Source organism: Bactrocera oleae, chromosome 6 (assembly GCF_042242935.1).
Source record: "Bactrocera oleae isolate idBacOlea1 chromosome 6, idBacOlea1, whole genome shotgun sequence".
NCBI classification, from domain to species: Eukaryota; Metazoa; Arthropoda; class Insecta; order Diptera; family Tephritidae; genus Bactrocera; species Bactrocera oleae.
Window position 1 is genome coordinate 70,442,475 of NC_091540.1, and position 14,261 is coordinate 70,456,735.

General features: G+C 35.1%; 4 protein-coding genes across 7 annotated transcripts; 3 read left to right on the forward strand and 1 right to left on the reverse strand.

Annotated features, from left to right (window-relative positions):
* Window positions 1-350: 350 nt before the first annotated feature.
* On the forward strand, window positions 351-2,780 carry mri (BTB/POZ domain-containing protein mrityu). Of its 3 annotated transcripts, none has more exons than XM_070112157.1 (5): window positions 351-996; window positions 1,064-1,545; window positions 1,796-1,990; window positions 2,052-2,369; window positions 2,438-2,780. In XM_070112157.1, exons 1-5 carry the CDS (start codon window positions 824-826, stop codon window positions 2,632-2,634), a joined length of 1,365 nt encoding a protein of 454 aa, XP_069968258.1. In that variant the 5' UTR covers window positions 351-823; the 3' UTR covers window positions 2,635-2,780. The 3 variants fall into 3 exon arrangements, with proteins under 3 accessions (XP_069968258.1, XP_014097447.3, XP_014097446.3); XM_014241972.3 differs by having other exon boundaries at window positions 352-996; window positions 1,070-1,545; window positions 1,793-1,990; XM_014241971.3 differs by having other exon boundaries at window positions 354-996; window positions 1,793-1,990.
* Gk1 (Glycerol kinase 1) lies at window positions 2,759-8,183 on the reverse strand. 2 transcript variants are annotated; one of them, XM_036364450.2, is made up of 6 exons: window positions 8,009-8,183; window positions 7,782-7,929; window positions 7,626-7,727; window positions 3,436-4,328; window positions 3,137-3,374; window positions 2,759-3,078 (listed from the first exon to the last, which is right to left on the reverse strand). In XM_036364450.2, exons 2-6 carry the CDS (start codon window positions 7,908-7,910, stop codon window positions 2,869-2,871), a joined length of 1,572 nt encoding a protein of 523 aa, XP_036220343.1. In that variant the 5' UTR covers window positions 7,911-7,929; window positions 8,009-8,183; the 3' UTR covers window positions 2,759-2,868. The 2 variants fall into 2 exon arrangements, with proteins under 2 accessions (XP_036220343.1, XP_036220342.1); XM_036364449.2 differs by having other exon boundaries at window positions 7,989-8,183.
* Window positions 5,813-7,529, forward strand: NitFhit (NFT-1 protein). Its single transcript, XM_014241970.3, has one exon. It carries the CDS (start codon window positions 5,972-5,974, stop codon window positions 7,379-7,381), a length of 1,410 nt encoding a protein of 469 aa, XP_014097445.3. The 5' UTR covers window positions 5,813-5,971; the 3' UTR covers window positions 7,382-7,529.
* Window positions 8,184-8,457: 274 nt separating the features above from the next.
* Prp4k (Pre-mRNA processing factor 4 kinase) lies at window positions 8,458-13,017 on the forward strand. Its single transcript, XM_014241968.3, has 9 exons — window positions 8,458-8,649; window positions 8,745-9,158; window positions 9,220-10,324; window positions 10,385-10,642; window positions 10,722-10,954; window positions 11,005-11,113; window positions 11,172-11,604; window positions 12,063-12,166; window positions 12,249-13,017. Exons 1-9 carry the CDS (start codon window positions 8,630-8,632, stop codon window positions 12,450-12,452), a joined length of 2,880 nt encoding a protein of 959 aa, XP_014097443.2. The 5' UTR covers window positions 8,458-8,629; the 3' UTR covers window positions 12,453-13,017.
* The last annotated feature ends 1,244 nt before the right edge of the window (window positions 13,018-14,261 follow it).

Below are 14,261 nucleotides of genomic sequence, written 5' to 3' on the forward strand. Positions count from 1 at the left end.
ATTTTAAGAAATATGTTTATAATATGACACAAAAAATCTCATTTGAAATAAAATATTCTTCACAATACCAAATTTGTTAAAAACAAATTTTTTGAAATTCTGATATCAAGAAGTAATTAATTTGTTCAAACGTATTTATTGCATACTCCGTATATTCTATATATAATAATTTTTTCTTTAAATACATTTAAAGTAAATTATTTATTTTCATTTCATACAAATTTTTTATAATCATAATGTGAAAACGTATTAGCTAAGTAAGCAAATAATAATTTTGAAATGTTCAGTGCCAATTGCATCTCTTGGTATATTGTGTGGTGTGTTGTGATATTGACATTTCAGTTAAATAGATCAAAATGAAAATCATGGTGAATAGTAATGTGAAAATTTCTAAAATTTTTAGCGCTTGCTAGACATTTATACTATATTCGATTACGCTTTGGTAAAACTGCTCAAATTTTTACAGCCTTAAAATAATCTGCCAAATTGTCAAGTACTTTCTAACAATAACCATTTTGGAGAAAAACTTAGCAAAATTAAAAGTTTGTTAGTCACTATAAAAACAATAAGATAAGAAAGCAAGCGAAACAAGGCACCAATATCATTAAACGCAAAAGGGGTGTGGGTTTGAATGGCTCATGTAATTTTCCAATTTCTGAAAAACAAAGGAATTATAAGAAAGTGTTCTTGGAACATTGGACAAATCAGCGAAGATAGACGCGAGGAAAGTGGTGGAAACAACAAACGTCGGGCGACCATCGACAATTAAAAAGAGGGTTGGAGTTTAAGAAGCAATTGTAGCTTCGTCAGTCCAACGGAAACGATGTCAACAACTTCTCCAAATTCTGGAAATAGTAGTAGTAGCAACAACAACTCTACAAAAACGACAAAACAAAGTCAAGTTGACGTCGGCGACTCATACAGTGACAGCAGTAGTATTGAAGAAAATCTTGAAGCTGAGGAACGACGTCGTAGAATTTTGAAAAATAGAAATAGGTAAGATATAGAAAAAAATATTACGTTTTTTCTACAAATTTCGTTAATTATTCATCGGTTCCTGTAGGAGCAGTGGGTATTTACAACGTAACATTTGCGGTAAATCACAGCCCCATCATCAGCTGACACAACAGAGGATCAATATGAGTGCGGCAAGTGGTGCTATTCCGAAACATGACAAGACGGGTACAACAGGCGCTGGTTTATCTAATAATCCTGGAGGTGGTGCTATAATGCGTCCCAGTGATCGTATTGCACTGTTAGTGGACAATGTGCGTTTCGTCATTGAACAAGGTTTGGTAACTGCACATCCAAACACCATGTTAGGAACAATGTTCAGTTCAGGCTTTCAATTTGTCCATCCTAATGAACGTGGCGAATACGAAGTAGCTGAAGGGATTTCACACACAGTTTTTCGTGCGATTTTGGAGTACTATAAAACTGGAATAATTCGATGTCCTCCAACTGTATCTGTACCAGAACTAAAAGAGGCATGTGATTATTTACTGATACCATTTGATGCGACCACAGTTCGATGCCAGAATTTACGTGAGTTTTTTTTATAACCTATCCTTAAATTATAACTGTTAAACATTTTAGAATCGATAATATATTATTATAGGATTTAGAACAACATTACTTATAAAAAATCTGTAACAAAATTTGTGTTATTTAGTAGCATTCTTCTCTCTCCCCTCTTTCTCTCTCGTTGTTGTTTCGACTTTTTAATACGTACTTATTTCCCCTTCCCCCATATACGTTTATATGTTCGCACGCATGTATTGTCGTCTAAAAGGAGGTTTACTACATGAACTCAGCAACGAAGGTGCACGCCAACAATTCGAAGTTTTCCTTGAAGATCTAATACTGCCCTTAATGGTTGCATCAGCTCAACGTGGTGACCGTGAGTGTCATGTTGTAGTTTTGTTGGATGACGACGTTGTGGACTGGGATGAAGAATTTCCTCCTCAAATGGGTGAAGAATACTGCCAAAGTACGTATTTAAAAAAATAATTAATATTTCCATTACCAGCTTAGTATGTGTATAATTCTAGCTGTACACAGCACCGCTATGCATCGATTTTTTAAATACATTGAGAATCGGGACGTAGCCAAGCAAGTAATGAAAGATCGTGGATTAAAGAAAATACGTTGCGGAATCGAAGGATATCCTACGCACAAAGAAAAAATTCGTCGAAGGCCAGGTGGTAGAGCAGAAGTAATTTATAGCTACGTACAACGTCCTTTTATACACATGTCTTGGGAGAAGGAGGAAGCAAAAAGTCGTCACGTTGACTTTCAATGTGTTAAATCGAAATCAGTAACAAATTTGGCCGAAGCTAATGCGGATCCTCCTTTGGAACTCGACGCAAGTAATAAAGACAATTTTATTATTAAAATGTATCCATTTAAATGAAAACATGATTCTTATATGAATTAGGTGGCAATCCAATAAGACCTCCAGAAGTGAATATTAATGCAGAGGCACGTGTACCTTTCGTTCCTGAAGTTGAAGTGGCTGGCGGTGGAGGCATCGGTGCACCTGTCGCAGTAGCCGTTGACGAAGCGGCAGGTGGGGTAATAATGCTTAACGAACTTGAACAGGCCTCTGGTGGAGCTATTGAAGAGTCAATCTGAATCCACATGTCCTAATACACAAAACTTAGCATTTGTGAGAACACATTTATGATATATCTATAGACGTATGTATTTACTCACTGATTCTTCATATGAATAACCAAATGCAATTATGATATTAATATACGTTTTCTATTTACTAAAAATTCATTTATTTTTTATTTGGATGAATTTAGTACTCATCATTTCATAAGCATGTAAATTTAAAACAAAAAATAATTCACTATCCGTAGCTTAGAAGTCGAGTTTCGAGGATTCGGTCAATGTAGAAGTATCCCAATTCATACAACGTTCCACAGCCATTTTCCACTTTTTGTAACGCATATTCCTTTCGTGATTGCCAATAGTTGGTTTAAAAGTGGTCATTTGACCGGAGCTGCCTACAAGCGGGGCAGTGATGTCAAAGTTAGGTTCTACAACCATATAAGCAGCCAAAGCCGCACCCTAAATATAGTATAAACATTTGAAGAGCTATATTAAACACATTTTTTCATATACAAACCAAAGCAGTTGTTTCTTGCATTTTAGCGCGAACCACACTAATGCCTACCAGATCGGCTTGCAACTGTAAAAATAAATTATTCGCGGTCATACCACCATCAACCATTAATTTCGTCATTGGTATGCCACAGTCTTTACGCATTGATTCTAAAATGTCTCGAACTTGGAAGCAGATAGCCTCAAGAGTCGCACGGACAATATGTTCACTGGTTGTTTCTTCACTCAGACCACAAATGGCACTGAAATAGTGTGTATCCACTGCATTTCTGATATATCGAAGTATGTATGTAAAGGGCTTACCCGCGAGCCTCTTGATTCCAATATGGCGCATAGAGACCACTGAATGCCGGAACAAAGTAAACATCTAATGAGTTATCGACTTTGCTGGCCATCTCCTCAACTTCACTAACAGAATCGAATAACTCCAAATTGTCTTTCATCCAATTTATGGCTGCGCCAGCAATCGCAACACTACCTTCCAAAGCGTACATTAGTGGTGCTCGTGGTCCTAACTGATACCCAACTGTAGTTAGTAAACCATGCTTGGATTGAACCATTGATGTTCCCGTATTATAGAGGAGAAAACATCCAGTTCCATATGTGGACTTGGCAAGCCCATGGCTCAAACATTGTTGGCCTACAAGTGCTGCCTGTTGATCTCCTAAACAAGACGTAATGGGGACACCTTTTAAAATTCCAACCGTTACATCACCATAATGCTCTGCACTTGAACGTATCTGTGGTAACATAGAAATTGGCAAACCAAAAAAGCGCAACAGATGTGGGTCCCATCTTAACGTCTCTATGTTCATTAGCATGGTACGAGAAGCATTTGTCACATCAGTCAGGTGAACTCCTCCATTAGGTCCTCCAGTCAATTTATAAATCAACCAAGTATCGATTGTTCCAACCTGGCAGGTATTTGCTTCCATGGCCCTTTGAACTTCTCCAACATGGTCGCGCATCCAACGCATTTTCAACGCAGAGAAATACGGGGAAAGAGGGAGACCACATAGCGGTTTTAAATAATTGATATTACGCGATTTGTTTGGTATTGTCTCAACTAGTTCATCAACAGTACTAGATGTACGATTATCCAACCAAATAATGGCGTTATGTAGTGGTCTACCCGTCTCCCGATCCCAAACAATAGTTGATTCCCTTTGGTTAGTTATACCTATAGCAACGATGTCCTTGAAATATATAGCATGAAAGTATATACATAAGTATATGAAATTAATGCATTTAATTGACATATTAAAATTATAACCTCGAAACAAATAAATTAATAATAAAGGGATTTGCAGACTTACTTATCTAGGTACATATTTATATAATGTTAAATCATTCTAATCATCATCGGTAACATTTAAAAATATTATTATAAATTTTAAAACATTACAATTAGCTTTTCAAAGGTATATATATGTACAGATATCATTGCCTTTTAAATATTTATTGGTGTATGCATTAATTCGTGTGGTTTTTTCGAAAATTAAGACTTTATTGTCAAAAGTTTTTTTATAAATTTAAGGTTCAAAGTATTGCCCATCGGAAGCTACGATGTTTGCCCATTTTTCTGGCAGTTTGTGGATCCCATCCCAAAAGAATTTCTCCGGCTTGGGGGTCAAGAAAGAATCGAGCCAATTTCTGATACTCTGTTCTGAAGTGAAGCGTACTCCGGTGAGGGCATTCTGCATTGATCTGAACAAGTGTTAATCGGAAAGTGCTATGTCTGGGCTATAAGGCGGGTGAGGTAGAACTTCCCACACACAGTTTTCCAATTAGTTTTTAACTGGCCGAGCGTTGTCATGATGAAAAATTATTGATTCGTGTCTGGTCGCATATTCTGGTCGTTTTTCCGTGATGGCCTTTTTCAAACGAATCAATTGTTTACGGTAGAGGTCTTCATTGATCGTCTGACCCGATTTTAATAGCTCATAATACAGCACACCCTTGTGGTCCCACCAAATACATAGCATAAACTTGGCACCATGGATATTCGGGTTATCATAATGAATCCATTTTTCATCTCCAGTGACGATCCGATGCAAAAATTACTTCTTTTGGTGGCGTTGATGCAACATTTCCGACATGCAGAATAGACTTTCGACGTCTCTTGGCTTTAATTCATAAGGCTCCCAATTTCCAAGCTTCTGGATGAATCCTAATGATTTTAATCGTCTGGAAACGGTTGCTTGATCAACTCCTAATACTTTTACAAGTTCTTCTTGCATCTGGCATGAATCTGCGTCGAGCAATGTCTCCAATTATTCGTCTTGAAATTTTCATGGTCACCATAAACGTCCAGTAAAATACGATGGCTTTCGGTAGCACTTTTCTTCATGGTAAAGTAATGAAAAAAAACTCCCCGCAAAAACACTTCATCTGGTACAAATCTCGACATTTTCAAATGAATGAAACAAATTGTTGTTCACGCTAAAACAAATGACATCTACTGAAAATGACGTGAAATGACAGTACCTTTGAAATGAATATAGCCACAGATGAACACGACGCGAAATAATACTAGTAGAGCCCTCTCTTAGAAAACCGCACGAATTAATGCATACACCATAGTTGAATTAAAATACAATTAATAAATACGAAAACTGTAATAAACTGATTCTTTTCAGAATATATGTATATATTTTTGACAGTGGAAATAACAAATAACAACCCTGGTCCAATGGTGAAATAACATTATAGGTGGTGAATAACTTATCACTCATCCAATTTGACATTTTTTGCTTAAATAGAAAATAAACGAAATAGGACAATAAAAGGAGAAAACACAGTATATACAGTGAGCAAGTTTTGAAAAGTGGCCTTATCAATGCTTTTCTTCCAAAGACTAAAGCGATTTGTAGGTGGAACTGTTCCTAAAAACTATATTGGTTTCGTTAATCTTTGCTTAAGAATGTCCTCCAACCAAGCATCCAAGGTTATTGCAATCGCGCAGATGTGTGCCACAAACAATAAAGCTAACAATATGAAGCAAGTTGAAGAGTTATTTCGTAAAGCAAAAACGCAAAATGCTACATTTTTATTCCTGCCAGAATGCTGTGATTTCGTTGGGGAACATCGAAAACAAACATTGGAGTTGTCAGAACCTTTGGAAGGTGCAACTATGGCTCAGTATAAGGAATTGGCTAAAAAGCATAAAATGTGGGTATCACTGGGTGGTATACATGAGTCTATACTCAATACACACAATGATAAAACCGATAAAATATATAATACGCATGTACTGGTTAATGATTTCGGTGAAGTGGTAAGCGTCTATCGAAAGTTACATCTCTTCGATGTTGAAACTGAGGAAATGCGTTTTCGTGAATCCGATGTAGTGACGCCTGGTCCCCATTTGGTATCCCCAGTCAACACCCCTATAGGATTATTGGGCATGCAAATATGTTATGACCTACGATTTGGTGAAGCTAGTTCAATTTTACGCAAACTCGGTGCCCAGATAATCACATATCCATCGGCTTTCGCTTACTCGACGGGTAAAGCCCATTGGGAGGTATTATTACGAGCACGTGCCATTGAAAATCAGTGTTATGTCATTGCTGCAGCTCAAATTGGTGCACACAACAGTAAGCGTACCAGTTGGGGTCATGCTCTCATCGTTGACCCTTGGGGGAAGGTGCTGGCGAATTGCGAGGAAAATGATTTGACGATTGCAACAGCAGAAATCGATTTAAACAAAAATTGTTCTGTTCAAAAAAGCATGCCAGTAATGCAACATAAACGTAATGATGTTTACGCACTAACTTCCTTTGGAATGGGGATAGTGGATATTACGGAGGATCATAATTTCGCTAGTAATATTATTAAAAAGGAAACTATATTTTACGAAACCGAGCATTGTTTTGCATTTACTAATCTACGCTGCGTAGTGGAAGGACATGTATTGGTTTCAACAAAGCGAGTGACTCAGCGTCTGGATAGTTTGTTGTGTCACGAAATTTGCGATCTCTTCTCAACAGTTTGTAAGGTGCAAAGAATGCTTGAGAATTTTTATAAAACAACTTCTGCGACAGTCACCGTTCAGGATGGTCCCGACGCCGGTCAAACAGTACCGCATGTACATTTCCACATTCTGCCTCGACGACCACGGGACTTTGAGGAAAACGATCACATTTATACTCGAATGGACGATCGATGTTTGGACCAACCAAACCGCTCTCTAGAGGATCGCGTTAAAGAGGCTCAAAAGTACCGCAGCTTCATGAAAGGACAATAAATGTGTATTGCTGGATAGAGTAAAGAAGTAGGCTTTTGCAAAATAGGGATGAGTTATGAAATGTTTTGTACGTTAAAATTGTTATTCAAGAGTATTTATATATGTATATATAACTAAATAATTAAAATAAAAACATATTTTCCTTAAATTTTAAAAGGATTACTTAAAACGTGTTAAGAAACTCCAGTTTATATATGTATATAGTATTCAAATATGTATATATATTATAAATGCCACAATTTACCTCTACCGAACCTCCTAGTTTCTGAAGTTTCTTTAGGGCTTCCTCAATGCACTCAATTACCACATTATATATAACAATAGGGTCTTGTTCCACCCAGCCTTCCTACAACAATTGATGGTAATTAATAAATAAATTCATAAATATTTTATTCCAAACCTGCGGATAAATAGATTGTACGGGAATTTGATGATAGCAAACGACATTGTTGGTACCGGCTCGAAAAATCATGAAACGAGCTGATGTTGTCCCTTCATCAATGGATCCTACTAGTTTTCCAAGAGACATATTATTCAAATTTACTTTTCTGTTGACAACAAAGGCGACTTTTTTATTTTCGTGTAGTGTGGTTTTTGGTAGTTTTACCCTTGAACTTTGATATATACGTCAATAATTGCAGATTGATATCACTTTTATTCGAAAACTTTTGACAACAGATATCTCAGTATGAGAGAATTTGTATAATCTGCGTAAACATATGTCTAAATAAGTTTCCTATCAAAAAGGTATTTTTTATTTATTTGCTATTTATCACTGTTATCGTTGTTTATCTTTTTCCGGTTATTCATAAATTTATGACATAAGGATCTGATAAGAATTGTACACGGTCGTATTTACGGGAACTGTACTATAAAATTACTCTGCACATAAAAAACTAATATTTTACATTCATACATATATGTAAATTATAAAAAAAATTTTTATATATTGTTTTTGTTTTTATACAAACTCCTCAATATTCTGATATTAAATTATGGTTTTTAATTATTGCTTGCTAGGAGAAGTTTTGTCGTTGTTAAAATGGTACCCTGTATTTCAGGTATTAATCGCAGCTAAGATCGCTTAACGCATTGCAATATTTTATTAGCGAATATTGGTTTGGAAAAACTACATTCTACAGGAAATTGTAAGATTTATTTACAAAGTGTGTAAAGATATTATTTATATTGACAAAAGCTAATTGGCTAGCTAAATTTTTGGGGGATTGCATAAAAATTATATACACCATGTCTAGCGAAGATCAAAGGTAAATAGCTATGGAAAATACATTTGAGGTTATGACCCCTCTATGTTTAATATAACAAAAGTGTGTATTTATAATGAAAAATTTTCGGTTCATAGTTATGACTCTAGTGATTCAACCACGGAAAAACGTTTTAAATATGCCTCGGGTTCACACAAAAAATCTAAGAAGGAAAAGAAACATAAGAAAACCAGTAAAAGCGAAAAGTCTCATAGAAAGCACAAGAAGTCAAAGAAAAGACACCACAAACACAGCGAGTCGTCAGTTTCTGAAGACACCGGTGACAAACACCGTAGTGGCGCCCTTAATGAAAAGTTCACAGAAATAATGCATAAAGTCACCAAAGATGTCAATCCACGAAATGATCAGCAAGCAAATGGAGGTAGGTTCAGTATAACGAAGACAAATCTTCAAACTGATCCTGGAAGTCTGGTAGAGGAGATTACTAAAACAATTCAAAATAATATATATCCCACTATGGAAGTAGCGTCATCCGGGAGTGAAAGTGAAATGTAAGTTATGTGTTTTTAATGAAATGATTTATATGTTATTGACTTATTTCGCTGAATACAGTCAAAATGATGTGGCGAGTCCAGATGTTGCTATCATAGAAGACGAACTCAACCTCGAAGAATTAATGAAACAGAAAGCTTTACTTCAAGCTCGTTTAGGTGCATATTTATCAGAGTCCGATGGTGAAGATAGTCTCCCCAATGAAGTACCAATCATAAATCGCAGTGTTTACAAAGATACATCGGAGGGGACTGCATGCGTTGAAAAAATTAGTACTGACAGCAAGGCACCCGTCAAAATGCGGTCATTGTCAGCTTCATCGTCAATCAGTAAAAATGTTATTAGTAAACACAGTAAAAAACATATTTCAAATGAACCTGATGTTATATTATTGGATGATTCTAGCGGAGGACAACGTACTCCTGAATCTAGACGCAAATCATCCCGTCCTTATGGTTCCAGTAAGGATGAGCGTATGCCATCACCTCGCAGGAAGTCGTTAGGTGACCATTTCCAACAACATCGACATGCTCACCAAGAGTTACAAGAAACACGTTCACATAGTTCACGAGATCGACATCCACATACTGGCAAACGGAGTCGCAGTCGATCACAGCGTAGAGATTCGGAGACGAATATTCATCGACGTCGGGACGACAGCCACAGCCGTGGCCGACATCGGCGTGATATACATGATCAAAACAGAAACAAGGAAGATCTTCGTCTTGAAATAAATCGCGATAAACAACGGGAACGTGAAAATAGTCGTGATCGTGATCGACGTGGACGAGATGATCGAATTAGACAACAAGATCGTAGTGGTGCAGACTCTTACGGTAACTCTCGGGGCCGAGAGCGTGAACGTGATCGTGACCGTAGAATGCGTTCCCATAGCCGTAGTAAAGTAGAATCGGATCGGAGACGGGTGGAACGGGAGCGTCAACGCGATGGAAAATCCGAACGTGACAGTTGGAGAGGTGAGGATCGTGGTCGAGATCGTGACAAGGATCGCTATCGTGGATCGCTCAGTGAAGGTCAGAAAGCTGAAGTCAAAGACGCAAGTAGTGACGATGGCGACAACTTAGATATTGACATTAACGAGGATGAAGACGAAGAGGAGAAAATTATAGAGATGCGAAGAAAGCAGCGCGAGGAGTTGTTAAAGGTAATATAATGCGTCTATAGTGTGAAAAAAATTAAAATATCTATATATATATTTTTCTAGAAACTTGGTGGTAAAGAAGAAACATCACCACCAAAAAATTCCACACATTCTCAAAGGGCCCGCAGTCCACCTATCAAATATGATTTAGAAGACCCTGCGCCGTTGATGCAAAACCCTCCAACAAAGATATCGGATGAAGAGACCAGTTATGCCGAGGATAAAGATATGGATGAAGATAAAAAAATTAAAAATCCTACAAAAGAGAAACGGCCCGAGTGGGATATGTTTGCTGATCAAGATGTAGACTCTAATTTCGATGTGAGTCGGTTGCTTGTAACTGTCTTCATTTCAGCTTAAATCTTTTGGGGTTACTAATTAAAAAATTATTTATATTCAGTCTCCTAGTACAATAGTATTGAATAAAACGCAAATTGAAAACCCTGCACTGACTGACAATTGGGACGATGCCGAAGGGTACTATCGTGTGCGCATTGGAGAAATTCTCGACAACCGTTATGTTGTTAGTGGCTATACCGGGCAAGGTGTATTCAGTAACGTAGTAAGAGCTCGTGATCAAGCGCGTGGAAATGCCAACGTGGCTGTAAAAATTATACGTAATAACGAAATAATGTAAGAAAAGATATTGTTGTAAATTCGTTTTATGACCCCAATAATTTTAGGCACAAAACTGGTCTACGTGAATTGGAGATTCTGAAGAAGTTAAATGATGCTGATCCCGAAGATAGATTCCATTGCTTACGGCTTTTCCGTCATTTTTTCCACAAACAGGTGGGAATAAATCACGTTCAATGAAAAAACAAAAATTTATTTGTATACTTCAATTTAGCATCTATGTATGGTGTTTGAACCATTATCTATGAACCTGCGAGAAGTGCTTAAAAAATACGGTAAAAATGTGGGTTTACACATCAAAGCTGTACGAAGCTATACCCAGCAATTGTTTTTGGCTCTTAAGCTACTCAAAAAGACGGGCATACTTCATGCGGATATTAAACCCGATAACATTCTAGTGAATGAGAATAATTTGTGTTTGAAGCTTTGTGATTTTGGTTCTGCATCAACTATTAACGACAACGAAATTACACCATATTTGATATCGCGCTTCTATCGAGCACCCGAAATAATATTGGGCATTACATATGACTATGGCATTGACATGTGGTCCGCGGGTTGTACAATATATGAGTTATATACCGGTAAAATACTCTTTAGCGGAAAGAGTAACAACCAAATGCTGAAATTTTTCATGGACCTAAAAGGTAAAATATATATACATTAAAATATTTGTTTCCGTCAGGGTTGCAAATAATGCATTAAAAATTAGTTAAATTAAAATCTTTTTATATTTTATAGACCCGAACAACTTAAAAATAATTTTTAATCTCTTAATACCAAATGAAAAAAAGTTTAAGATTCAAATTTTATATTTCAACTATAATTATTATATTATAATTTTTATAATAAAATTTTGAATTTTAATCCCAAACTACTAACGGAACGAAAAAACGAAAATTTTATGTTAGGATTAAAAAATAAATTCTCATTTCCCAACAACGGAAATAAAAATTTAAAATTCAATTTTATAAATCCAGCAACACTTCCAAATTGAAAATCTAATTTTTAATGACAAATTTTTTTAATTATAAAATTCGCAACCCTAGTTTCCATTAAAAATTGTCAAAACAATTGTAAATATTTTCTTAATTATTCATTGCAGGAAAAATACCAAATCGAATTATTCGCAAGGGTCAATTCAAAGACCAACATTTTGATCAGAGCTGCAACTTTCTTTATCATGAAATTGACAAAATCACAGAACGGGTAATTATTTTATTAGTATTATCGTAAATGCAGTGTTGTATTTACTTAAATAAAAATATAAATTTGTTTGTTTTGCTTTCAGGAAAAAATCGTTGTTATGCCTGTAATAAAAGCTACTCGAAATTTGCAGCAAGAACTAATCGCTGACCAGAATTTACCGGATGATCAACAACGTAAAGTGACGCAACTAAAAGATCTATTGGATAATATGTTTGCACTTGATCCATCGAAACGCATTTCCTTGAATCAAGCACTCACGCATCCTTTTATACAAGAAAAGATGTAGGCGACGTTTTAAAACGTAATGGTTTCGATGCTATTTGAACCGATATGAAAAATAATAACGGACGCCATTACACCAGGCATACACACAATGTAATTCTTTCCTCATATGCTGCTAGTAATGTATTTTATGATACATGCTGGCAGTTTTAGTGTTTATAAATTAAGTATTATACAATTATTTATACACGATTTATATGCTACATCTTTTAAAAATGTTTTATGTACAGAAGTGTACAAGCAGGCATCAGAGAAGGATGACAGAACTGAACACACTTTGAGTTGCGGTTTAGGATTAATTAAGTTTCATTTAGAAATCTCGGCTAGTTTGAGAAGTTATTAAGAATTATTTTTGCCAAAGTACAAAACCAATAGATTCTGTCAGCTCATGTCAACTAATAGAGTACTAAGTTTGGCCTACATAATATAACCTGCACTGTTATATAAATTGGAATGTAAATCGAATTGAAATCAATAATTTAATTTTATTAATGTGTTTAAACATCATGATAATATAAAAATTCAGGAGTTTTAATATCATATTAAACGGACTTAGTTAATATTTAAAATATTGCAAGATGTTTTAATTTTTTTTACAGTCAATTTATACCTACATATACATATATATAATATTCGATAATAATTTAATTTAATTCACTTTTTTGTTTTTTTTTTTTTAATCCTGCAACACTATTTAAATTTTTTCATTTCGTTTAAATATCTCGCATATAAAACATAAAAATTAACATTAATTTCTTAAAAGTTGTAATAAGAAATGTGTGTTTTTAGATATGGTAACTTTCCATGGAATTAAGAAAAATCGACATAATCGACATACATATGTGCAATAAAATTGCACAATGTATGAGAAAGTAAAATGGTTCTGTTCCAGTTTTGGCTGAAACATGTTAGTAAGCGGAATTTTTAAAAACTAGTTTAACTTACTATTTGATGTCTATATACATACATATATATAAATCAAATAATTATTATATATAATTAAAAATTTGTTTTCCTTTCGAAAACAATGCTTAATTAAAACTCAAAAAAAAAAAAAAAAAAAAGGATCAAAGTGTTCGCATAAATAACAAAATCATACATAAAAACATGTATAGATTGAGATTCTCCCGCATGTATTAATACCAATACTATAATTTATTTTTATCCAAACAATGCTATAGTATTTAATTTAATTTCAGAATGTCGCTGTGCAACGCATAAAAAGCGCAGGCGTGCTGATGCCTACCACCACATTTTGCGACGAGCGAGAGTACAGCATGTTTTATGTTTATTGCTCTGGTAATAATAATTTGGGATTGAAGCTATATATATTTAGACAAGATGAAACTAAATTTAAATTTCGTAAAAATCTCCATTTCGGAGCAGCGTGAGAATCGATTTGCTTGCACGGATCACAGCCCAAATCATTTTCGACGCCATGTGATTGCAATGGAGATGTAAACGAAATTATGAACTTTAAAAAATGTACGCTACATTTTTATCTAAAGCAAATTTTGTTTTTCTCTTAATTTTCAGACGGCTGTTATACAGCGATGTTAAATGCTTTAACTAAAGTCTGTGTAAAAATTAAATTTATTTCATCGGCAGTAAGTTCATCATTTTGTAAGGTCAAACGATATTTAATTGTTTTAAGAAATTATTTAAATTTTTAAGGAAAGGGCAGGATACATTACATTTTTCAAAAAATCTAACTGCTGAACTCGTACGTTTGGAGGAACCATGGAATTGGAGTGAATAAAAACTGCAAGAGTAAATTACAAAAGCTAAGGTAATTTGTTGGGCAAGAAAAGCG